This window comes from Neofelis nebulosa, chromosome 17 (genome assembly GCF_028018385.1).
Source record: "Neofelis nebulosa isolate mNeoNeb1 chromosome 17, mNeoNeb1.pri, whole genome shotgun sequence".
NCBI lineage: Eukaryota > Metazoa > Chordata > Mammalia > Carnivora > Felidae > Neofelis > Neofelis nebulosa.
Window position 1 is genome coordinate 18,592,441 of NC_080798.1, and position 25,031 is coordinate 18,617,471.

General features: G+C 50.4%; 2 protein-coding genes across 3 annotated transcripts; one reads left to right on the forward strand and one right to left on the reverse strand.

Annotated features, from left to right (window-relative positions):
* Positions 1-607: 607 nt before the first annotated feature.
* LSR (lipolysis stimulated lipoprotein receptor) lies at positions 608-14,230 on the reverse strand. Of its 2 annotated transcripts, XM_058709541.1 has the most exons (10): positions 13,963-14,230; positions 12,429-12,773; positions 7,051-7,170; positions 5,307-5,363; positions 4,589-4,735; positions 2,237-2,398; positions 2,012-2,071; positions 1,781-1,912; positions 857-1,479; positions 608-766 (listed from the first exon to the last, which is right to left on the reverse strand). In XM_058709541.1, exons 1-10 carry the CDS (start codon positions 14,069-14,071, stop codon positions 731-733), a joined length of 1,791 nt encoding a protein of 596 aa, XP_058565524.1. In that variant the 5' UTR covers positions 14,072-14,230; the 3' UTR covers positions 608-730. The 2 variants fall into 2 exon arrangements, with proteins under 2 accessions (XP_058565524.1, XP_058565525.1); XM_058709542.1 differs by lacking the exon at positions 5,307-5,363.
* Positions 14,231-23,920: 9,690 nt separating this feature from the next.
* On the forward strand, positions 23,921-24,788 carry LOC131500205 (protein FAM187B-like). The gene is given in 3 exon segments (XM_058709025.1): positions 23,921-23,944; positions 24,056-24,397; positions 24,399-24,788. Coding segments are annotated over 3 exon segments (756 nt in total).
* The last annotated feature ends 243 nt before the right edge of the window (positions 24,789-25,031 follow it).

Here is a 25,031-nt window from a genome sequence, read left to right on the forward strand (position 1 = left end):
GAGCCCGGGGCCGACGCGCGCGGGGGGAGGGCAGCCCCCGGGGAGCGCGCGCGCTGTGTGTCTCGGATGGCGGGCGGGCGCGCGCGGGCCCGGGTCTCGGCGGGGCGCGAGGTCGCCGTCGCCGCCTCCGCCTGGCACCCGCCGACAGGCCGCCCGGTGGAACGCGGGCCCAGATGGAACGCCAGGGGACCCGGAGGAGGGGCTCTGGTCGCCCGGGACGAGGCAGGCTGCGGGGTTTGGAGAAGTAAAGTAGGTCGGGGGGGGGGAGGGCGGGGAGGTGAACGGGGTTGAAGGGGAGAGGAGCGCGCGCGCGCGCTCCCGGCGGCCGGGCGGAGGTGCGCGAAGGCGGAGGACTGGGGCGCATGCGCACGTCTGGGCGGGGCCGGGGCGCGCACGCAAGCCCAGGCGGAGCCTGCGTGGGGCACGTACTCCCGGCCTGGGGAGGAAGGCAGACCCGGTTCTTTCCTCCCGGCCCAGGAGGCAAGTCCTGAGAGAAAACTGGACATATGGCCTTTTGCCCACTCGCAGGCACGCACACACACAGACGCAGCAGCTTCCCGGCTACCCACTTCGTGCAGCAAAACAAACACATCCCTCTAGACACAGGCCTTGTAATGATAAGTTTTATTAGACTTAGCAGGGCAAGATAATCAATAGTCCCTCAAATTAAAAAACAAAAAACAAAACAAAACAAGAAAAACAGTACAAAAGGTACATACAAAACGTGAGATCAGACGACTAAACTTTCTCGACTCAGGGCCAAGTTCTGCAAGGGAGAAAAAAAGAGGGTGTGAGCTGGGGACTCTGGAGGAGAGTCCAGGAAGGGTCTTAAAGCCAGAGAGGGCTGTTCACTCACCTTCTTAAGCCTCCTCTCCCGTGAAGCCTGGGAGTCAGTCTCAGAATAAGGGGGAGGCGCTGGAGGGTAGTAGGCCTCCTCATCTTCCTCCCTGTAAGGTCTCCTCCTCTCAGCTGGCCCCTTTTTCCTCAAGGCCTCTTCTAATAAACGCCCATCATATTGGGGGTCCCCAGACCTGGAGCTATCTTCCCGAGGGTCCCGGGAGCGGTGGTAGCGGGACCTAGGGTCAGCATAAGGGCGGTCTCTAGACCTGAAGTCATAGTGGGGATCCCGGGAGTGTGGAAATTCCCTTGGGTCATCTTGGTCATAGAGATCATCCCGGCTTCGGCTTCTGGGAGGTCCATACGCTTGGCCTCTCCTCCCCCTACTTGGGGGAGACCTCCTCCCAGATTCAGCAGAGCTTGGCCGGGTAAGGTCATCCAGAGCATCCACAGATCGTGCACGGGGCCGCCCGGCCCCCCAGCCACTCCCTGGCCGCTCCATGGGGGCCTCTTGCTCCCACCGCCTGGGACTCTGAGGGGAGTGGTGACTCCATTCTTCATCTCGGATTGGGGTAAGGGCAGGACCCCGGGATGGCCGGGATCTCCAGTCGTCCTCATGAAGGGAGGTGACTTCACTCATGGCTGTAGGGGAGGGGAGGTGGTGGGGGTGTGTCACTGACTGCTGGGAGGTCAGGAACTCCAGGGCCCAGCAGTGTCACCCACTTGGCTCATACACTTTCTAGAAGACCCTAAACTTCTCATCTTTTTAAGTATTGACATGCAGGGTCCCGTACACTTCTCACTGTGGCTGTGGCTGTGGCTGTGGCAGGGAAGGAGGGACTGTGCCCAGGATTTGCCACAAGCATACACAGGGCAGGTGTCAGGGAGACTTGGTTCTCCCTCCCCACTCAGGAACCCCTCAAACCCCAAGGCTCCCACTCACCCCGCTCTACGCGGCCATTGGGGGCACCAGGTCGAGAAGGGTCAAAGTTGGCCAGCTCTTTTTCCATGTAGTACAGGACCCGCATGGAGTCGTCCTGCTGGCTGGCCTGAATTCTGTAGCCACTTCGGACTTCTAAGGACAGGAGATGGAGGTGATCAGTTTAGAAGAGCAGATGTAGACCCAGCTCCCTCCCCTAAAGGCATGTCCAATCTTTTAACAGTTGGTTCTTACCAGAGGTCACACTGCTGTCTGTGTCACGAAGCAGGGGTACCTGGGAGCTGTGGCCACCAACTGAGGGAGATGACTGTCAGTGGCTGTCTACCTGGAGCAACCCATATCCAGCCTCCTCTCCCCTGCCTCCAATCCCCTTTCTTCCAGCCCCAGACCCAGACCCCTTAGGACCCAAATGTCCAGCCTACCCCCTGCCCAGCTGCTCCTGGCTCCCCCAGGCCTCACCTGAGCTATTCCTGTCGAAGTCTCCAGGGTACCCATTGTAGATGGGGCCCATGGGAATCATGGCTGGTGGAGGCGGGGTCTTGGCAGGGGAGAGGTGAGCATAGGTGCTTGGGGCGTAGATGCTTGGGACTCCTGAGGTGGCGGCTTTGCCGGCAGCATACACTGGGAAGGACACACAATATGAGAAGGTGGCCAGGAGCCATGCCGCTTTTTGCTGTGTTAGAGGGTCTGGAGGAACATATGCCTGGACCTTCTTCCCGATCCCCCAGCCATGGGGCTTCCCTAGGCACTTGTGTGCACTGGTAGCACGTGCTACCAGATGGGGGGCCCCCATCTGGCCCCCGTCTGGCAAGCCAGCATGTTTGTATGATGGTTTGCCAACATTTGACAAGGTTTTACATAAAATCCCAGCTCTCTAACCACCTTATCAGGAGATGTGGCCACCCTGGGCCTGTGTCCTTACAGAGCAGTAGGGCGCAAAGGAGCCCCTGTAGGTGAAGCCCATGTGCTAGATTCTCTAGCTGGATTCAAGTATTCCCTTGACCATTCCAGAAAATGCATCATCTGGGGAGGAATCCCATGCCCACTCCCCTCGCATGGCTGCTGGGTCCTCCAGGCCCACATGCAATGGAAATCAGTCTGAGGCAATAGTGTGAGAGCCTCAGCGTTCACTTGCCTCAGCCAAGCAGCGAACCAAGTACCTCCAGTGGCGGAGGGCCACGGCCACTCCCACCCTACCCCCCGCCTGATTCTAGGCTGGACAGCTCAAGGGCACATCCTCTTTGCTGCCTTCCTCCCCAGGCAAGAGGCTGAGTTCTGGTGGCTGCTCTTGTGTCAGAGTCACTGGGCCCCAGGAGGCTGCTTCCTCCCTGGGATTGGGACAGGGAAATGGGAGGCCCAGAAAGCTCCTTCCTCTGATCCAGTTTGGAAACAGAAAGCTCAGCACTCAGCACCCCCAGGAGAAGCCCCTCGGTAGCTCAGGTGATCTGACAGTTCCCTAACTAACCGTGGGAACTGGACCAACTTCTTACTAGCTGGCAGTTGTGGACCAAAGGAACGGGGCCCCTGGCAGTGAGTTCATGGGTTCTCTGAGGTATCAGGGTCTCAGGATGGAAAGAACATGGCCTGGGGACAGGCATTTGCCATTGTGGCCCAGCCTTAGTGGGGTAATTGCAAACCTGGATGCAGCCCCGGCAGGGGGGTTTGGGGGCATCTCTCATCACCTGTGATGTGGGCTAACACCCCCTGCCTGAATACGAAGCTCTCAACTAAAAATGACAAGAGAAACAGGATGGCCAGCAGCCTCCAGAGAGCAGTGGATTTTCCTCAGGGCAGCAATACTTTGAGGAACTGGGTTGCTCACTGCCGAGTTCAATGTCATAAAATTAGCCAGTGTGGATTGAGCCACAGCCCTGTGCTGGGTGCTCACACGCACTCTTCCCTTCATGTTCAAACACCTTCTGTGGGGACCTGGCAAAGAAGGAAACCATCCGGGAGAGTGGGTGCTGCTTGTGTGAGGTCACACAGTTTCACTGCCAGGGCTCCGAGGTGCTTCCTGGCCCTTAGTCATTACCAGTGCTGACAGCAACATGTCCGACAGCTAGTGGGTGAGGAACATCTTCTGTAGGCTGAGCCCCGCGCTAGTACCGGACACACAAGGGGAGGTGGCTCATTAGGCTTCCAAGCAGGTGACCTGTCCAGCCAGGCCTTATATCTCCACCTGCCTAAGCCCACAACAGCCGCCTGCCACTTCACCATGAAGTGCGGAGGGGCACTGCCGTACCTGGACGCTCTAGAAGGAACTGGCAGCGCTCACGTCTCTGAGGAGAGGAGCTGGGCCAGTGGCAAGAGGGAGACTCCCTCTCTTTGCTTCCCCCTTCCTGTTTTGTTTGCTCTCTTTCCTTCCGTCCCCAGCCGTACCTACTCTGATGTGCTAGAGATGGCCTTAAACACGGCATCCGCGTCAATCCCAGAGTGCTTTTGTGGACGTGGGCTTTTAAAATTTTGTAAATTATACAGTGCTGTAAACCTTGTCTGGTGTCTTACTTTTTCATTGCGGATTTTGTTTTTCAAGGCAGCTTTTCTTCCCAGTGAATGGCATTTTGCACTATCTGAATCCTTTTTTTTTTTTTTTAACCATGTGCATAAATTATGCTTTCAAAACAAACAACTCCAAATAAGTGAAAATCTAAATGAGCATTGAAGACAGCAGATCCTCCTTGGCCCACTTTGTTCCAGATTGCTCAAACCCTCCAGAACAGTGACAGTTCCTGGGAAGCGGGCAGAGGGCTACCTCCTCCCCTGGAAGCCAGGAGAGAGGCCTGCAGGGGTGGGCGTGTGAGGCGCACTTACAGGCCTCCGGACAGCAGCACTTCTCCGGGCAGCAGGGACACCTGACATAACAGCAGCACGTGTGGGGGCAGCACTGACACCAGCAGATGCCCAGGAGGAGGAAGACGAGGAAGGCAGCCAAGCAGACCACGACCACAAATAGCCAGTCTGCGGAGGGAGGAGAAAAGGCCATGAGCGGGAGGCCTGGGAGGACACGGGGACACGCGGACACAGGCACAGCGGGGCAGTGCACAATCACGGGTGGGGCGAAGCTGTTTGTGAAACTTGCTGGGGACGTTGCGGCCCCCTGCTGGATTCTACGCGCCAGACGCCGGGGCGCAGCAGCAGAGGGATGCCGGCCCTCTACGACCCAGGCCAGTCCTGAATTTAGGGAGCTTGCACTGGGCTCATCAGGGAAGGCAGAGAATGAGGGGTGACCTGGCTGGAGCAAGAACAGGATGGAGCCTCAGAGAAGGGACAGAGAGCCAGCTGCCCAGATCCTTGTCTCTAGAAGAGTAAGGCAGGCACCAGTCAACAGGAGCCCCCTGCCTACACCCCAGGCCCCTGCTCAGCCAGCCCAGCCCACCCCAAATCCCAGGGCCAGGTCACCTGATGCCACGGAGTTGGAGTCAGGTGAGGTTAGTGGGGGTCCACAGAGAGCAGTGTTTAGGGTGGGGGAGAATACTTAGCAGCGGTAAGTGGTGTCGGGGGCGGGGGGGAGGGGGACGCCACCCCGTACCTTCCATGGGCCCCGCCTGAAAACCAGGTAAGAGCTCTGCCACCCCCGAGGTCCTGCCTGGAGGGACAAAAGAAAGACAGATTATGCTGGCAGGGGCCAGCCCAGCCTGCCCCTACCCTGAAGCCAAGCTCCAGGCTCATCAGGGTGAAGGTGTCCTGAAGCAGATGGGCTGGTAGCCCAGGAGGGTCCTGGCACACGGTTCCTGCCGCGCGCCCCCCACCAGTTGAGTGCTATTTTCCAGAAGGCTTCCACCACATAATTTACCCACTCTCTCATGCCATGGGGAATTCTCTTGCCCCAAAGGGTCCCGTGGTTCTGAAGGTTCAACCTCCGTGTGGGCACTCCATCTTTTCCACATACACGGGTCCTATCGCCCCAAAGGGCTCCATGTCATGTGACAGGGACAGTCCTGTTCCATCAGGCAGAGGAGGCACAGTGCCCGAGGGCCCGTGAAAATGTTTTAATTTTATTTTAAAATCTGAAGAAAAAAATATAGTAACACTGAATATATAATAATGAATTTACAGCAATGCAATCATAAAACACGTATTTTTAATACGAAGGAAGAGGCCCATGAAGGCAAAAGTGCCAACAGGCCATCAAAATTGTAGCGTGGCCTTGAGTTCCGTCTCATTTCACACTCTGTCCCATACGCACATTCCATGGCCCAGCTGGTGCCGCCGGTTGCTCTGTGTCCCACTAGCATCGTACCGCCGGGGCACCCACACACCAGCTGTGCGTCAACAAAGCTCTCCCCAACAGACCTCACATACTCCGTGCCACCTGCCCCGACGAGGAGGTTCTAGCATGCAAGCCAGCGGTTCCCAAAGTGTGGTCCTGTCCACGAGGCTACAACTCTCAGAATGACACCACGCCATCATTCGCCTTTTTCGCACCCCATCTCCCGCAGGTGCGCAGGGGTTTTCCAGAGGCTCCGTGCCGGGCGATGACCTCATCGCTCTGAGGATAATGGATCGGGTGCCCACGTGCCCCGTGCTTAAAAAAACCTCCTGCTTTCAATTTGTAATAATCCGCAAAACCGTCCACGAAAACTCTTCGCGAGCCTCGATAGTTGTTTAATGCGTTAAGCAGGTCCTAACACTACATTTTGGGAAATGCTGATGTAGAATGTGCATGTGACCAAAGGCCAGCGTTCTCTGGGTCACCCACATGTGAGCTCTGCTGTGATCTGAACACCCTGGAGCACGTCCCCCATCATGTGTGTGCTCATTCACACATGCGTTTCCTTGCATCACACGTGTGATGATGGCAACGCCCAGCCCAGCAGCGCCACGCATATAGCACACGCCTCACATATAGCACGCGCCACACATGACTATATGTGTTGGCCGGTAACAGAGCATCTGGCTAATGGCAGCGTCCCTTCCACGCATGGCAGCAGGATCCAGCCTTCCCTCCTCACTCCCTGCCAATTAACTCTGAGAATTTCGAGATTTTTAAAAACGGAGACCAGGAAGAGGTAGAATCCCCAGCGCTCTCCACTCTCAGTGTGGCTCTGGCTTATCTGAATTGTTGGGGGGAGGGGTCCCTGCCTGGGGTGCAGGGCAAAGAGAAGCCCCAGTGACTGGTGGTGCCATGAGGGGAGAGCGAAGCAGGCGACAGAGTCCAGAGAGCGAGCTGGAGGGCGGAGGGCAGACGGCAGACATACACAAGTGGCTGAAGAAGGGGCCCCGGTCCCGGTTCCCACCCCCTTCCCGGGCCCGCAGGGCCCAAGCCCACTCACCCAGAACGATGAGCTCTGCATAGGCCTCGTTGTTCCCCTGGAGGTCCTGCGCTGAGACCACGGAGCAGTAATATACACCGCTGTCCCCCCAACCCGTCTGGTCAAAGGTCAGGTCAGCATCTGCAACAGGAGACAGGTGAGGGAGCCTTGGGGGAGGGCATCGGGGCCTCCCCGAGAGCATGTCAGGGAAGAGGGTAAGAGAGCAGGCCTACACACGGACCACGGGAACAGTAAATGACTCGTACCAAGGGTGTGCTTTTTAGGCTCTGTTGTAACTACCTAACATGGGGTGTTTCAACTAGTCTGTGAGGTGGGTCCTGTTACCTTTCCTGTTCGGTAGATGAGAAAAGAGGTCTGGCGAGATCACCTAATCTGACCCAGGGCATAAGAGTCGTCAGCGGTGGAGCTGGATGGTCTGACTCCAGAGCCTGGGCTGCAGATTTATAGCCATTGTCTTACCACCTCTCACAGCAAAGGGGACTCCCCCGACAAGAACCACCATAGTGCCTGGGATAGACCCAGGGGCAGGGGGCTGGGGTGGCGAGGCAGAGAAATAGGCCAGATTCCAGGAATTGGGAGCCGCCCAGGCCTGGGAAAGAGTGGCTGTGAGAGACACTAGGGCCGCCCCCAGTTCCCGAGTCGCCAGCCCCACATTCCAGGTCAGGCCCAGGGCTTGGGACGCTCACACGGGCCAGGAGCCTGTCAATTACAGCGGTAATGAAAGTCTTTCAGCACATCCGGTTTCCTCCCTACTCCTCGGGCCCTAATTAGTTAAACCCCTTCGGCCATTCACCCACGTGGGATTGGGGTGGGACCCCGGGCGACTCCCCAGGAGGCCCTTGGAGGATGGAAGACAGGAACAGGCCAGAAATGAGCACCCCCCTCTCCCACCCCAGGAGTCCAGGCCGCTTTCTCCGCAGCTGCTCTGGCTCTCTGGCTCCTGCTGACCTGCCTACCTCCCTGACCCGCACACCCAATGCCCTTCCCCATGTGGGCCCCGAGGGCACGAAGTGTGTGCCCCAGTCTGCACCACCTGGGACCCAGCAGGGCATCAGTCCACTGATGAAGTAATGAAAGAGCTGATCCCTCTTCCTTTTTCAAAAGGCCTCGCGCCTATAGGAAACCCTCCTGCCGAGGTCCTCCTACGCCGCTCCAAGCACCTTACCCCAGCCCACAAGGCCCTTGGCAAGATCTGGCCACTGGTTACCACACCAGCCTCAAACCCACTGTTCTCCTTTGCTCACTAGACTCCAGACACACTGGCCTCCTCACCGTCCCCCAAGATGCTGGGCCCATACCTGCCTGGCACTGGGTTCCCAGACGCTCACAGGGCCGGGTCCATCCTGCAAGCGTAACCTCCACCTGACTGCTGAATTGTATCAGCCAGCTCGGGGGCTGACCCTCCGTGACCCCATGCCCAAGGGAATGTGGGCTCCATGCAGGCAGAACCCGGCCTGTCTCGGCCACTACTGAGTCCCCAGTGCTTGGCACGGGGCCTTGGCCAGGACCTGGAAATGAACCCCTTCCCTGTTCATGCCCACCTTCCTTAGCACCTGCTGTCTGTTCCAGCATTCTGGGCACATGGCTGTATTCAAATAGGCACGTGATACACTCGTTCAATATTCAACACATAATCACCAAATGCACCCTATGTTCCGGACATACCTGAGGCAACTGGCGTGCTAGAAAGGCAGTCCTCCAAGTGCGATCTACAGACCCCGGGGTTCCCCCAGATCTTTTCAGAGGTGTCCTTGAGGTCAAAGTTATCATCATAATAATACTAAGGTGTTATCTGCCTTTCTCACTCAATCTTCGTGTGTTGCCAGGAAGTTTTCCAGAGGCTATAAAGCCTGTGCTGTCACAGTATACTGAATGCAGCAGCGGCTCTGAGAAGCCAGCTTCTCCTGCTTGGGCAGACTTGCAGGAGATGTGCAAAAATACAAAACTAAAGCAATGCCATACGCTTCGTTAAAGGTTTTTGCTTGGGTTTGGAAAATATGGTTCTTTTTCCATAAGAAAGCATGTTATTTATATTAACCTATAACAAATTGGTTATTGTCATTTTAAATATTTTTTAAACTCCTCTGTTTGCTAGTCATAAAAGCAAAGTTCTCTGAAGTATTTAAGAGTGGAGAGGCCCTACAACCGACAAGTTTGAGAACCACTGCTACATACAGCAGATATAAATCCCCGCTCTGACGGAGCTCAGATCCTAACTGCGAAAGAAAGGCAAATAAATAAACTTAAATATACCACGTATCAGACGGTGATAAGGAGTATGGAGAAACCCGACCAGAGAAGGCAGACGGAAAGTGCCAGAGGTGGGAGTTGTGTAAATTTAAGGGGTGGCCAGGGAAGCCTTACACGTAAGGTGACCTTCCGAGCAGCTGTGAGGGAGTAGAGGACACAACTCCCCTCCACAATCACACATCTAGCCACTGATTATTGAGCTCTTCCTCTGTGCTGGGTCCCTTTCCATGTATTCTCACTGAATCCTCATAAAACGCTGAACTACGTCCTCCCAAATCTTCCTGATTCTCCGGAACACCCTCTCGGCCCATCATTTTTCCACCTGTGTCCTTAAATCAGACTCCAACCAAGTCTCCAAAACCAGAGCTGAGGGGCGGGTCCCTACCCTGTGCTGCAGAGGTGGATGGGAACCCCCGGCTACAGCAAAAGTTCACAGGCCAGGAGTTGAAATCCCCTGGCTCCTCTGGGCCGGATCCCAGGCTCAATGTTTTCTTTGAGGCTGTATAACGTTTTCAAAACCCACACAAAATATGGCTTTCCAGCTGCTTTTGATCAATTTTAAGGCCCGGGCCCACCTCCTTCCTGCAAGGCGCACCCTGTTCCCGGTCTATGTGTGGTCCTGACATCACTCGGGCTGGGCATTGCCCTCATTGTTTTAGGTGCCAGGAGGAGGTGCTGGGTCTCCAGTTGAGAACAGAGCAGGGCCTCCTCCACATCTCTGGGCCTCTGGTTCCTTATCTGCATCAGGCAGAAGCAGCCCTCACCCCAGGGGTCCCATGGGCTTTCTAGTGCTACTGGGGGGGGGGGGGGGGGGGGGGAGGGCACACGTGCCCAGGCAGCCTGGTGAGGTAGAAACAAGGCTCCCATCCCGGCGCTCCACGTCACCCAAAGCAAGGAGGAATGGAGGGGTAGCCAGAGGCACCCTGAGCTGAGGGACACACCATTATGGTTTGCCAAGGACAACTTCCAGTTAAAACCTGGACAGCTGGTGGCCCTAGGAACACCAAAAGGGGGTCCACTTTTCTCCATCCTCAAAGCTGAAATGGAGGAAGCTCCCGCGGCTCCCAGATTTCCTGAGAGGACATACACACAATGGATATTTACACATTACTGCCTGTATCAAACACGACACAGAGCGCGTCAAGGCAGCTTGAAACCCCCGCGTCAAGGCACCTTAGGCCTCTGGAACAAGAAGAGTCTACCCCAGGAGAGCCTGAGGGTCACTCTGGAGTTTTAGCCTCGGCAGAGGAGGCGTGATCCCAGCCAGCCTTCAAGGACACTCTCAGTTTGGCGGTATCCGGACAGGGCTGCTGGGTAGTCACGCCTGGTCCAGGCCAGAGACGGCTCTGGGTTATAGGGGAGGGGCCTGTACAGGTTGAACCCCCAAGAAGCTCTCTGACCTCAAGAACAGCAGGATGCTTTGGGCTGAGCTCCTCATGAAAAGTCAGGGCAAGCTGTTCGGGTCCCTCCCCCAAGCACGACTGACAGACTGGGTCTCTGGAACCCTGCCTTCTGTCCATGGTCTAGACAGAGCGAGGGAGTGTGCTCCACGACCTGCCTAGTCTCTCGGGGTCTGCAAAGGGACGCTCCCTTCCCTGCTCTGTCCCCATGCCCAAGATTAAAACTCTAATCCTTATTTAAGACAGTGAAAGGGTAAACCCATTACATGGGTTGAGCGTTCATCCCTCGCCCACTACAGCCCCATCACCTTCCCCAAGATTCTTTAGGGTCCGGTCCTTCTATCTCTTATTTTAATGTTTATTTATTTTTGAGAGAGAGAGACAGAGACAGAGTGCGAGCTGGGGAGGGGCAGAGAGAGAGGGAGACAGAATGCAAAGCAGGCCCCAGGCTCTAAGCTGTCAGCACAGAGCCCGACGCGGGGGGCTCCAACTCACAAATTGTGAGATCATGACCCGGCCAAGTCGGACGTTTAACCGACTGAGCCACCCGGGCACCCCTAGGGTCTGGTCCTTCGAAAATCACATTCACTAAACGTCTTAAGGGGTGCGCCCCTGACTCATTCCATATAGTAGGTGGCCCTAGCTGGCTTGCTCTGTAGCACTTAGTACTCCCTGAAATTCGCTTTCTCTGCTTGTTTACTGCCAGTCTCACCCCACTAGAATGTCACCTCCTTGAGCACAGAGACCTTGGCTGTCCTGATCGCCACTTACATCCACAGCACCTAACATTTAGCAGATGCTCGATAAATACCGGAAGAATGAATGGATGACTTCCTACCTGCTCCTTACTTAGTCCCAAAAGGCATTTCCTATTAGCTGGCAGCATTATGGTTAAAGACCAGGCTTCTGCAGTCTGCCTGGGTTCAAATCCCAGCTCCAGCTCCTTCTTAGCTGTGTGTCTAGACAGCCACTCTAACCTCTCTGAGCCCCAAAGCCAAGAGTGTAAAATGTGGTCACGAGGACTGCACAGGAGAAGGTATGTAAGGTGCCTGGCAAGTCATAGGCTTTACCCGTGAAAATCTCTCACCCCGTCAGCTTACTCATGTTACCACCTTGGTGAGCCCTTTGCTGACCACCCTGGGCAAGTAAAGGGATTACAAGCTCGGAGATGAGACCCAAAGTGGCCGCCTTAGAATCGCAGCTCTGTGACCCCGTGTAAGCTGCTTTACCTCTCTGGACCTCTATACAATGACAATAGAATCTCACACAATTACTGTGTGGTCTAAATGAGTTAATCCATACGAACCCGGATGAGGGCCTTGGCACATGATTATATACATTTTTACATATTGTTGCTGGTATTAGTATCATTCTAGAACCGCTGCTTCTCTTCATTACCCAATTTTATGTTCCAAGCACTTGACACTACATGTTATCTCATTGGTCTCCCTCACTGGAATGTGGTCTCCACAAGGGAAAGGATTTGATGAACTTCCAGCATCAAACGGCACCTGTATACGTTAGGTGCTCAATAAATCTTTGTTGTTAAGTAAAGCACAGACGGATGAATGGATGGATGGAAGGAAGGATCCCTCCCTTCATCAAGCCTTTTAGACACTGGTGCTCAAGAGCTTCCAGGGGGGGCGACGCGAGGTTGGGCACAAGGGAGCCAACACCGCCACCCAAGCAAGCCCCACCCCGTCCCCTGCCCTGCCCAGCCCAACATACTTCCTGTGATGGTGATCCTTCGGCCCTGGTAGTAGTCTCCCAGGGTCACGGCATTGCCCTGCTTGGTGGCTACAACCCTGACAGTGCGCATGCTGTCCTGGCACTCCACGTAGGGATTGTAGCCTGGGTTACCGGCCGCCAGTTGGGCATTGAGCTGGTTGTCCACACTGGCTGGGGAGAAGGCATCGGCGATGCGGTCCCGGCAGAAAGACTTGTACTTCCAGATCACAATGGGTGCCGTGGGAGTCGTGGTGGCTTGGTAGGTGCAGGGCAGGGTCACGGGCTGGAAGAGGATCACCACGTGGTAGGGGTCTGACACAGTCACCTGGATGGCGCTGGCAGGAGCTGAGGGCAAGGGGAGAGTCAGCAAGGGCTTCTGTGAGCTCAGGGAAGTGCCTCAGGAGTGAGCAACATCACTGGTCACCAGTGGGACACTTGCAAGCGTAATGGTTTTACAGAATGCCTAGCACACATTGTTCCTTAATCCCTGGGACCGGAGAGGCTGCTCAGATAATCATGCCCATTTCCTAGACCCGTGGGGCTAAAGTGGCAAGTGCAAGGTCACACAGCCAGATTTCTTGGCACGTCCTGTCCATCCCTCTTCCTAGAGTGTGGCCTTGGCTCCCTCTTCCCTTAGCCATTCTCTCATGAGAAGGACCTCTCTCTGTGGCCTAAGCAGGAAGGCACAAAGACCACCCCAAGGCCACTGCACTCAAGGCCCTACTGCAAAAACAACCACTAAAGGTTCCAAGTTCCATGGGGTCTTGTGACTGGGGGGTGAGGGAGGGGAGTGGAATTTTGGAGTTGTTTCACTGAACTCTTTTGCCATGGAGTAGCTAAAGCCCCCATAGTGTCTCCATCAGCCTCCCACCTCACCCGACCCTAATCCATCTCAAATGAACACACCAAAAGTGCTTGGGTAAAGATAAAGTCCCCTCCACATCCCACCCAAACATCTGATCCAGGTGAAAGCTTGCCAGCAGAAGATGGTTTCACACCAAGTCCCTAAGTCCATCCCACCAGACCCTTAAGCAGATACTTCGCAACATGGACGGGGCTGGGGCCTGGGGAGTCCCAATCCTACATCCACCCAAAGCCTGGGCTCTGTTTCTTGAACTCTTTCTCCAGGCGGCGTCTGATCCAGCCCTCGAGTGTCCGCTCTCCGTTACCCCAGATCTTAGAAATCTTGGGCTGCGCCCAAATCCCCATCCCGGCCTTTGCCAGTGATCGGGTGGTCCTTCACCCCGACATCACAAAAGGTCCCCTTCTCCTTGCCGCTCCAGGATTCGCGGTCCGGGGAGTTTCACTTCCTGCTATCTCTGAACTAGGGCGGGGGAGAGTTCCTTGGCTCGAATGGGGAATTCCCTTCACCCTGGCACCCAGATTTCCCGAGACCCTGGGGATCCAGAGATCCTAGTCTCGGCGCTCCCCCTCCCCCAGCTCTCCAGCCCGCTCGGCTGTGTAGAACTCCATCCATCCCCCTTCTACAGTGCCGTCCCGCCGCTCCGCCGACCAGAGGCCCCGCTCTCCATACCTGTGCACAAGGTGCTGAGAAAAAGCCACACGAAGACGACCGCGCCCCAGCCCCGAAAGGCTAGGTGAGGGCCCATCCCCCAGGAGACCCCGCGAGCCACTGGCGCCATCGCGGCCGTCTGGGCGCGTCTGGCCCGCGCGTCCCCTACTTGGTACCGAGAGGGTAGGGGGCGCGGCGCGCACCAAGCCTGGGAGGGGTGCTTGCTCCTCCCCTTCCCGCTTCCGTTCCTTGTCCCTATTCCAAGCCCACCCTGCCCTGTTCCAGGACTTTAATTAGCGGAAATAACGTGGATGAGGAGCACGCTTCAGCTTTCGGGGAGAAACTCGCCGGACCCACTGTGGCTCCCCGAGCCACTCCACCCCCTGCGCGCTCTGGGAAATGGATCAGCCCAGGTACACTGGGTGAGAGCAGAGGGCTGGGCCAGGGGGTGGGCGGTGGGGAGGGGCTCCTCCACCTCCCTCCCCGGAAGTGGGCTGACCCAGGTACGCTCCGGCCCCGAGGGTCGGAACCAAGTGACCAGCCCGCCGGGAGGGCGCCTGCGGACTGGGGGTCCTGTCCGGCCCTCTTCTGCCCTGGCGAAGCCGCGCAGAGTGTAACTCACGAGAACCGACGCTTAACTGGGGTGATTCACCTGTTGAGGGGGGCGGGGCGGGTCCCTCCCTGCACCTGTTCCCTCTCTGCCCACACCCCTCTGCCCGGCTGGCGATGGACCCGCCTAGGTACACCCTGCGGGGAGGGGCGAGTCTTAGCGAGCTTTGGGCTGGGGGAGGCTCCCGTCCAGGGAGAACGGAGGCGTTGCGGGCCTGTTGTGCCCTCCACTTAGATAATTGAAAGAACCGAGTGAAGTTTCCGGAAAGGAAGCTCTGCGCTCTTAGGGACGCCCGAGGGGAATCAGGCCCAGGAAAAGTTGGAATTCTTTTTGGGAAGTTTTCTCCGCCTCCCTTCCCAAGTCGCGGTTCAGTCCCCGGGCAGCCATCGCCCCAGGTTAGGCCTCCGGACACGCTCGCTCTTAAAGGGCCGAGCGGAAGCGCGCAACTACGGATAGGTTTCGGCGTAAGGATTCCCAGGGTCTGGGCCACCTGCGCCCGAGGGTGGGGTGTGTCGAGGCACCCGAACGCGAGGCGTTCAGCGCGGCTCTTCTGCCCCCCGAAGGCGGCTCGGGGAAGCGCCTCCTGGGGAGCACTAGGCGCTTACTCGACAGACTCCCTGGAGGTAGCGAACTGGCCACTGGCTGGCCGGTGGCCGGTGCAGTGGCCTCGGATGTTTTGTCCCACTGCATCCTGTTAAAATTCAAGTCGGATCACGTACAGCTGTTCAAAAACTTGCTGTGGCTCCCCTTGCCAGAAGAAACCAAAATACTTACCGCGGCCTGAGCTCTCTCTGGCTTCCCCTCCTTCCACTCTCCTCCAGGCTCACTCAACTCCAGCCACACGGGCTCCCGCCCGATACTGGAATGTGTCTCTCCCACTCCCACTCAGACCTGTTGTACTACTCCCTTTGGCCGAACCCCCTTCCTGCAGATGGCCACTTGACTTTCCGCCTCCTTTACGGCTCTACAGAAAGGTCATTTCTTATAAAATTTCAACCCTCCCTCGCCTCTTTGTTTTTTGTGTATCTGTGATAAAATATACATACCATTTTAGCCGTTTGCATTTATTTTTTAAAGTTTAGTTGTTTATTTTGAGAGAGAGAGAGAGGGAGAGAATCCCAAGCAGGCTCCTTTGCTGTCAGCAAGGAGCCTGATATAGGTCTTGATCCCACCAATGGAGAGACCATGACCTGAGCCAAAATCAAGAGCCACCGAGGTGCCCCAACCTATTTGTAAGTGTCCAGTTCAGTGGCATTAATTACATTCATAGCGTTACCTTCTCATCGCCACTATCTATACCCTTTTTTCATCATCCCCAATAAGCTCTATCAATTCAACCATAACTCCCCATTCCTACCTGCCCCCAAACCCTGGTAACCTTTTCTCTACTTTCTTTGTCAAACTCGCCAATTCTGAGTAACTCATATAAGTGGAATCATACAACATTTGTCCTTCAATGTCTGGCTTATTCACTAAGCATAATGTTTTCAAGGTCTGTCGATGTCGTAGGATATATCACACCGAAAATTTCCTTCCATTTTATGGCTTCCATTTAAAGTATTCAATGTATGCCACATTTTGTGTGTCCACTTGTCTATTGTTAGACCCTTGTGTTCTTTTCCACCTTTTGATTATTGTACCTAATGCTGCTGTGAACATTGGTGTATAGATACCTGCTTTCAGTTCACTAGGATATATATCCAGGAGTAGGATTGCTAGGTCATATGGTAGTTCCTAATCTTGAGTAACTGCCAAGATCACATCAGCTGCACCTTTTACATTCCCACCACTAACCCAGGATGATTCCAACCTCTCCACGGCCTCACTGACATTTATTATTTCCCATCTTCCCGATTATAGCCATACTAGTTGGCGCGAAGTAGCATCTCATCATAGTTTTGCTTTACATTTCCCTAATGGCTAAGGATGGTGAGCACCTTTTCATGTACTTACTGGCCATTTGTACATCTTCTTTGGAGAAATGTCTGTTCAAATATTTACCCATTTTTGAATTGGGTTGTGTTGTGGAGTTGAAATTCCTTCTACATTCTAAGTATCAATCCCTCGTCAGATATATAATCTGCAAGTATTTTCCCCATTCTGTAAGTTGTCTTTTCACTTTCTTAACAGTGGTCTTTGACACTATTAAGTTCTTAACAAAGGTTCTTAATTTGATGCAGTTCTGTTTATCTGGCTTTTTTTCTTTTGTTGCCTACGCTTTTGGTGTCATATCCATGAAATTGTTGCCAAATCCAAGGTCATGAATATTTTTCCCAATATTTTCTTCTAAGAGTTTTATAGAGATCTTAAGTTAGATCTTTGATATATTTTGAATTAATTTTTGTACATGGTACAAGAGTCCCAACTTCATTCTTCTGCATGTGGTCATCCAGTTTTCCCAGCACCATTTGTGGAAAAGACTGTCCTTTAACCGTTGAATGATTTGGGCACCTTTGTCAAAACTCAATTGACCACATATATGAGGGTTTATTTCTGGGTTCTCTGTTCTATTCCATTGGTCTCTATATCTGCCCTTATGACAGTACCATACTGTTTCAATTTCTGTAGCTTTGTAGTAAGATTTGAAGTGTGAGTCCTCTGACTTTGTTCTTTTTCTCCCCAAGGTTGTTTTGGCTATTCAGGTTCAGGGCAATTCCATATGAATTTGAAGATTTGCTTCTATTTCTTTGAAATAGGCTGTTGGAACTTCGATAGGCATTGCATTGAATCTGTAGATCACTCTGGGGAGTATTGACATGTTAAGTCTTCCCATCTATGAACACTGAATGTCTTTCCATTTCTTTAGATATTCTTTAACTTCTTTCAACAATCTTTTATAGTTTCAGCTTCCAAGTCTTTCACCTCCTTTTTCTTTTTTTTTTTTAATTTGATAGAGAGAGCAGGTGTGCCGCACACAAGTGGAGGAGAGGAGCAGAGAGAGAAGAGAGAGAGGATCTTAAGCAGGCTCCATGTCCGGTGCAGAGCCCAACATGGGGCTCGATCCCACGACCCTGGGGTCATGACCTGAACTGAAATCAAGAGTCAGACGCTCAACTAAGTAAGCCACCCAGGTACCTCTCACTTCCTTGATTAGATTTATCTTAAGTATTCAATTCTTTTAGATGCTACTGTAAATTAAATGGAATTGTTTTTTTAATTTCCTCTTTGGTTGTTTAATGCTGTTGTATTGAAACACAACTGACTTTTGTGTTAGTCTTATACCTTGAAAGTTTCTTGAATTCATTTATTTATTAACTCTGGTGGCTTTCTTGTGCATTCTCTTGGACTTTTTCTATACAGGATCATGTCATTTGTGACTAGGGGTAATTTTATCTCTCTCCAATTTGAATGCTTTTTACTTCTTTTTCTTGTCTGATTGCTATGTTAGGATTTCTAGGATTGAATAGAAGCAGTGAAAGTAGGCATGCTTGTCTTGTTCTTGACCTTAGAAGGAAAATATTCAATCTTTCACCATTGAGTATGATGTAGCTGTGGATTTCCATAATACTCTTTATCAGGTTGAGAATTTTCCCTCTATTCTTAGTTTTCAGAGGGTTTTTGTCAATAGAGTTTATTTGATTTTGTCAAATGCCTTTTCTCCATTGAGATAATCATGTGTTTCTTTTCCTTTCATTCTATTAATGTGATATATTACTTTGATTAGTTTTCTTATGTTGAACCACCCCCCTTACATTCTTGGATAAATTCTAGTTAGTATCTTTTAATATGCTGTTGGTTTTGCATTGCTAATATTTTCTTGTGATTTTTGCATCTATATTCATAAGGGACAATGAACTGTAATTTTCTTTTCTTGTCATGTCTTTGTCTGGCTTTGGTATCAGGGTAATGTTGGCTACATAGAATGAGTTATGAAGTGTTTCCCCCCACCCTTCAATTTTTTGGAAGAATTTGAGAAGGATTGATGTTAATTCTTCTTTAAATATTTTGTTAATCTGTGAAATCATCTGTCCCTGGCTTTTCTTTGCTGGGAGGTTTTAGATTACTGATTCAGTCTCTTTACTTATTATAGGTCTGTTGAGATTTTCTGTTTCTTTTTGGGTTAGTTTAGGTAGATGTATGTTTCAAGGAATTTGTCCATTTCTTCTAGGTTATCTAATTTCTTGGCAGATAGTTATTCCTAGTATTCTCTTGTAATTCTTTTTATTTCTGTAGGGCCAGTAGTAGTGTCCTCACTTTCATTTCTGATTTCAGTTATTTGTGTCTTCTATCTTTTGTTTTATCAGTCTAGCCAAAGCTTTGTCATTTTTGTTGATATTAAAAAAAAAAAAAAAACTTTTGGTTTCATTGTTTCTCTTCCCCCCACGTCTCTATTTTATTTCATTCTGGTCTACTTTTCATTATTTCCTTCCTTCTGCTAGTTTAAGTTTTGGTATATTGCATTTTAATTTATCTCTACGTATTTTCTAATTTCCCTTGTGATTTCTTTTGACTCACTATTTTAGAGTGTTTATTTTCCACAGTTGTAAATTTTCTGTTTTTCTTTCTGTTATTGATTTCTTACTTACTCTCACTGTGACCAGAGAAGATGGTTTGTATGATACCTATTTTTTTTTTTTTTTAATCTACTGAGATTTAGTTGGTGTCCTAACACATGGTATATCCTGGAAAATGACTCATGCATACTTGTATTTGTTGTTGGGTAGAGTGTTCTGTATGTGTCTGTCAGTGCTAGTTGTTTTATTGTGTTGTTCAAGTCTTTTATTCCTTACTTACTACTTGTTTGTTCTATCCATTATTGAAAGTGGAATATTGAAGCCTCCAACAATTATTGTAGAACTGTCTATTTCTCTGTGCAGTTCTGTTCACATTTGCTTCATATTTTAAGGTACATAAATGTATAGGTTATGGTTTCTTGCTGTGCTGAAACTGTTATTACTGTTATTATATACTGTTATTATATACTGTCTTTCTTTGTCTCTTGAAACCTATTTTCAATTTGTCTGATATTAACATAGCCATTCCGGCTCTCTTTTGGCTATGATTTGCATGGAATATTCTTTTCTATCCTTTCACTTTCATCCTGTTTGTGTCTTTGAGTCTAAAGTGAGTCTCTTGTAGACAGCCTATGGTTGGATCATGTTTTCTTTATCTATTCCACCAATCTCCATCTTTTGACTTAAAGTAATTACTGATGAGGAGGGACTTATTTTTGCCACTTTGCTATTTATTTTCTGTATGCCTCAAAGTCTTCTCTTTGTGCCTTTCATTTACTCCATTACTGCCTTATTCTGTGTTTAGTTCATGTTTTTACAGTAAAATGTTTTGACTCCCTTCTCATTTCCAATTATATATATATCCTATGGCAATTTTCTTTGTGGTAACCCTGGGGATTACATTACGTATAAAATCTCCTGAAGTTATAACACTTCAGTTTGAATTTATACCAGCTTAATTAACTTCAATATCATATAAAAACTGGGCTCCTGTACATCTCTATCACCTCCTTCCGTTATTGGTGTCTCAAATGACATCTTCATAAAGTGTTTTCCCAATAGCAAAGATTAATAATTATTTTTATGGATTTTCTTCTAAGTCATGTAGACAATTAAAAGTGGATTTTAATATAATAATATCAGCTTTAATAATTGCCCATGTATTTACCTCTGTTGCAGAGCTTTATTTCTTCCTATAGCTTCTGGTTACTGTCCAGCATCCTTTCATTTCGATTAGGAGGACTCCCTTTATCATTTCTTTCAGGGCAGATCTAATGGCAACAACATCTCTCAGCTTTTGCTTATCTGGGCATGCTTTAATTTTCCTCTCATTGTTGAAGGATGATTTTGCTACTTATAGAATTCCTGGTTGAAAAAAATTCTTTTCTCTCAGAACTTTGAATATTTCAACCAATTGCCTTCTGGCCTCCAGGGTTTCTGACAAGAAATTAGCTAAAACTCTTACTGGGAACCACTTTATGTAACAAGTTGCTTCTCTTTTGCTACTTTCAAGATTGTCCCTTTCTCTTTGGCTTTTACCAGTTTGGTTACAATGTGTCTTGGCATGCGTCTTTTGAGGTTAATGCTGTTGAAGTTTGGTGAGCTTCTTTGATTTATAGATTCATGTCTTTCTTAAAACTTGGGAGGTTTCTGGCCAATATTTCTTCAAATGTAGTTTTGTAGTAGCTTTCTCTCTGTCTTCTTCTGGGACTCCAACAATACGTATGTTGGTCTGCCTGATGGTGTTTCATAGGTCCCTGAGGTTCTGTTCACTCTTCTTCAATCTTCTTCCCTTCTATTCCTCAGACTCAGTACTGTCGGTTGTCCTATCTTCAAGTTCACTGATTTTGTCTTCTGCCTCCTCGCATCTGTTTTGAACTCCTCGAATGAATTTTTCATCTCAGTAATTGTATTATTCAGCTCCAGAATGTCTATTTTTAATATTTTCGATCTCCCTATTGATATTCTCATTTTGTTCATACATCATTGTCCTGTTTTTCACCATGTCTTCTTAAGCTCTTTTAACATTTTAAGACTATTGTTAAAGTCTTTGTCTAGTCGTCTGCCACCTGGGCTTCCTTGGGGATAATTTTTTCTTTGAATGGGCTATACTTTTCTGTTTCTTTAATGCCTTATGACTTTTTTTTTGTTTCAAATGGACATTTGAATCTTATAATGTGGTAACTCTGGATATCATATATCCCCCTCTCCCCAGGGCTTGCTGGTAGTTGTTGTTGTTTTAAGGTATCTCTGTGCTGGGGATCAGCCCAAAGTGTAAGTTTAGGGTCATCTCAGATCTTTTCTGAGTTTGCATTTTCCCCTGGACTTATGCAATGACTTTCTGAATTCCCCTACATTCTGTGTGTATGGTTGCTTGCAAATGTCCTAATCCATAAATGTCTGGCTTCCAAAAGGGGTAAAAGGGGAGAAAGCCCAGAGGCTGCCCTTTTAAATTTCCCGGAAGCTGCTTCAGCCAGCAGGGGTCGAAACAATGGTGGCCTGCCTCTGTGTCTGCACTTCTGTGATCAGAAGCAGTAATCTGCAGTCAGAACACAGAACCTTGATATTTAGAGGGCAAAGTCCTTGTTGCACATTCGCCAATAACAACAGTGGCTGAGCACTTTATTTACAACATCTCATCAAATCTTCATAAGTGCCCTTTATTGCCAGTACCATTAAAATCCCTGTTTGAAAATGAGGAAACAGGTTTACAAAGAGAAAGCCATTTGATCAGGCCTCCATTGCAGGAAGAGACTTCATTGCAGTTCCTTAAATTGTAAGAAAGAGAAAAAGCAGCCCCTGATAGCCTGGTAGCTGACCTGACACTAATCACAGTGTTGGTGTCACTAGGAGGTGGCCTGTAACTCACAGCTAAGTCATGGTATGCTATTGAACAGAAACAACCTAACAGAATACTAATATCACACAAAGCCTCTCTGTGACTGTGATGAACCAAGACAAAAACAAGATCACGCTATAATCATGTCTGAACAGACATGACAGGGACATTGTCCAAGCCACAAAATACCAAATGTCCTCCCCCTCTCCCAGGTCATATGAGTGACTGCCACTTTAGCTACACTGCATTCTTCTGATCTTCTAGATAGTATAGAATTACTCCCCCCAAATAAGCATTCTCTTCTACATCTCTTCTGTATACAACGCCCGGATTTTGTTTGTCTTCAATGACTTCTGTAGTCAGGGAGGGTTATACTTCCCCAGTCCTAGAAAACAAATTCTGATTGTCTTAAGCCAATCATGGGAATTCTCTTTTCTCTCAGGGATTGGTTTGGGTCTGCGCATGGGACCTAATCTTGGCTAATGGAACCTTAGGAGATCTGATGGGATGATTTTGCAAATGATTTTAACTTTCTGATGTAAAAGAACACTGCTTGTGGTAACTATCAACTGTGGTAATCTGACTTCCTTCTACTAAATGTTTTAACTGACTTCCTTCTACTAAACTGACTTCCTTCTACTAAATGTTTTCTGGGCATAGTAGAATTCCATTTCCTTTGTTGGATTGGTGAACTGGTGGTACCATGTAACCATTTCTGGCCAGTGGTTTGTGAGCAAGTGACAGGTGTCATTTCAGTCCAGAGCATTTAATTATGGATGTGAAATCCGACAGAGCTCTCTTTTTTCCTCCTCTGGTATGAAACTGGAAATGTTTGAGGTGGCTTTGCTCCATCATCCTGGGTCCCTGAGTGATTATAATACCAACCCACAATGGATGCGGAGCTTGAGTGAGAAATAAACCTTTGTTTTTGTAAGTCATTGAGATGTGTAAGCCTGAGGTATTGCTACATTTGCTGTACAAGCAAATAGCCTATCTTGAGTGATACAGAAATTAGTATCAGGAGTGAGGTGTTGCTGTAACCAAAAAAAAAAACACATGGCACTGGCTTCAAACACAACAAAAGGAACAAGAAATGTATTTGAAACCAGCAGGATGGAGACTGTTGGCTGAGCTACTTTTTTTTTTTTAGGTTTATTTATTTATTTTGAGAGAGAGAGAGAGAGAGAGAGAGAGAGCACATGGGAGGGGCAGAGAGAGGGAGAGAAAGAATCCCAAGAAGGCTCTGCACTGTCAGCGTAGAGCCCAAGGCAGGGATCAAACTCATGAACCTTGAGATCATGACCTGAGCCGAAACCAGAAGCCGGATGCTTAAGGGACTGAGCCACCCAGGCACCCCTGCCTGAGATACTTCTAAAGGCACATGATTTACGTCATGAACTTGCAGCTTTGGTGGAAGCAGCTGGAATACAGAAGAGCACGTGTGAAAGTTCACTAAAGTTGGCCAAAATTTGGGAAGGCCCTTGAGAGGCAAAATCCAATTAGCACTCAGATTTTGTGAAAGATAGAATCAAAGGCGCAGCACTAATTAAATCTTGATTACCCATTGTTAAAGACTCTGAATGAATTCAGATACTCCCAGAAAATCCTTAAGATACCCCCAGGTAGGCAAAAGTGCTCAGTGAAAGAGAAATGAAGAATATGGCTCCCGATGCGTGCCTGATGCGGTGCCTCTGCAGTGACAGACAGAGAGGGAGAGAGTGGGAAAGAGATGGGGCACACCTTGCACAGAACTGTGGGTGTGGGTTTTTTTTGCAAATGGAGTTGGCTGGAGCCTCTGAGAATCCTTAGGTCCCAAACTTTGGAAGGCAGGAAGCAGGCCAAGGAAACCGTTCATGTGGAAAGGAGGGCACCTCTTTCAATGGCACCTCAGATGTAACCAAGGATGATAATGGCAAAGAAGATAGTTGTCTGGAGAGTGGAGACAGGAGCCCAGGGAACAAAGATTTAGAAAGCACCCCGACCCCACCTCAATTAGCAGATCTGGTGCTAATTAAGCGGTCCTCCCCACTTGCAAGACAGGAGGCCCTTGCAGTGTTTCGTCAGTGGATTTTAGAAATGGTACAGACCAGTGATGTCTGTGTACTCCTAGAAGTGCAGCAGACCCAGTTTCATTCCACTGCCCAGGGCTGATGCCCGAGTTCTGTGGGTGATTTCACAATGCCCAGGATGGTTCCCAGCACCCTTTTGTAGTCTCAGGCTACCGTGTTGGCCACCCTGTGGCTGCTTAGCCTTTCTCTCCCCACTCTGTGGGCCCAGATATGAATCAGTTGTGCCTACAAGAGTCTCTGCCAGCAGGCCCTAGTCTCAGGCAATGATGTCGTCCTGCAGTGTGACTGTCCCAAAGCACTCTGGTGCTTCTCTTCCTTTCTAGGGGAAGATCCCTTCCTGCTCTCCTCAATGCCTCACATAAAGAAACTGCCTGGGGGCAGCCTTCAACTGACCAACCCTCAGCCCTCCCAGACAGGCCTCTATCACTGCCAGGACAATGACAACGCCCTCGTGGTAGAGTATGAGATTGATTTCCAAGATGCCACCCACCGCCTTGCATGTTACGCACAAAAGCCTGGGCCAAAAGCCCCTGCAAAATGAGACCCTGAGACTGGGTGGCCACGTACTCGTCTTCACCCACTGGGAGCCCCGGCAGGACGGTAACCGCTGTGGGGGGCCTGGTGAGCGGAAACGCCTGGGGTATTGCTACACTGGGGAGCCGCAGGAAAAACCCATGCCCTGTTGGCTCTATCTGAGAGCGGAGAAGGCACGACGCAGCCGTATGTGGCCCGAATTGCAGGTGGAAGCCTGTCTTGTACCCTGTGACCACGTTAAGGAAATCAACCAGCCATACTTCATCTTTGACATATATCAGTTGGGCAAGTTGACCAACAACATGTGGCTTACCTGCCCCATGGCCTCCATCTACAGGTGACCGGACCAGGGCATCAGCCCTGCATCTGACCCTCACCTAGGCTTTGTTTCCTAAGCCCACCTGGGCCAGGGGTTTGCCTTCCAGTGGAAAAGCAGGCTCTGTCTCCCACCCATAAGCCTTCATGGTCAGTCTGTCCAGGAAGGGGTCTCTTCACTGGCTTTTTCAGGTAGATGTTCATTCAGTAGGAACTACTTTTGCCCCTTCTGAGCCAGGCCCTGGGTAGGGTGCTACTGGGGACACAGG

Coding starts and splice junctions, on each gene's coding strand:
- LSR (XM_058709541.1), bottom strand. CDS start 14,071: ATGGCGCCAGTGGCTCGCGGGGTCTCCTGGGGGATGGGCCCTCACCTA. Junction 12,774..13,962: donor TCTCAGCACCTTGTGCACAG/GTATGGAGAGCG, acceptor CCTTGCCCTCAG/CTCCTGCCAGCGCCATCCAG. Junction 5,364..7,050: donor TGCAGAGCTCATCGTTCTGG/GTGAGTGGGCTT, acceptor TTGTCCCTCCAG/GCAGGACCTCGGGGGTGGCA.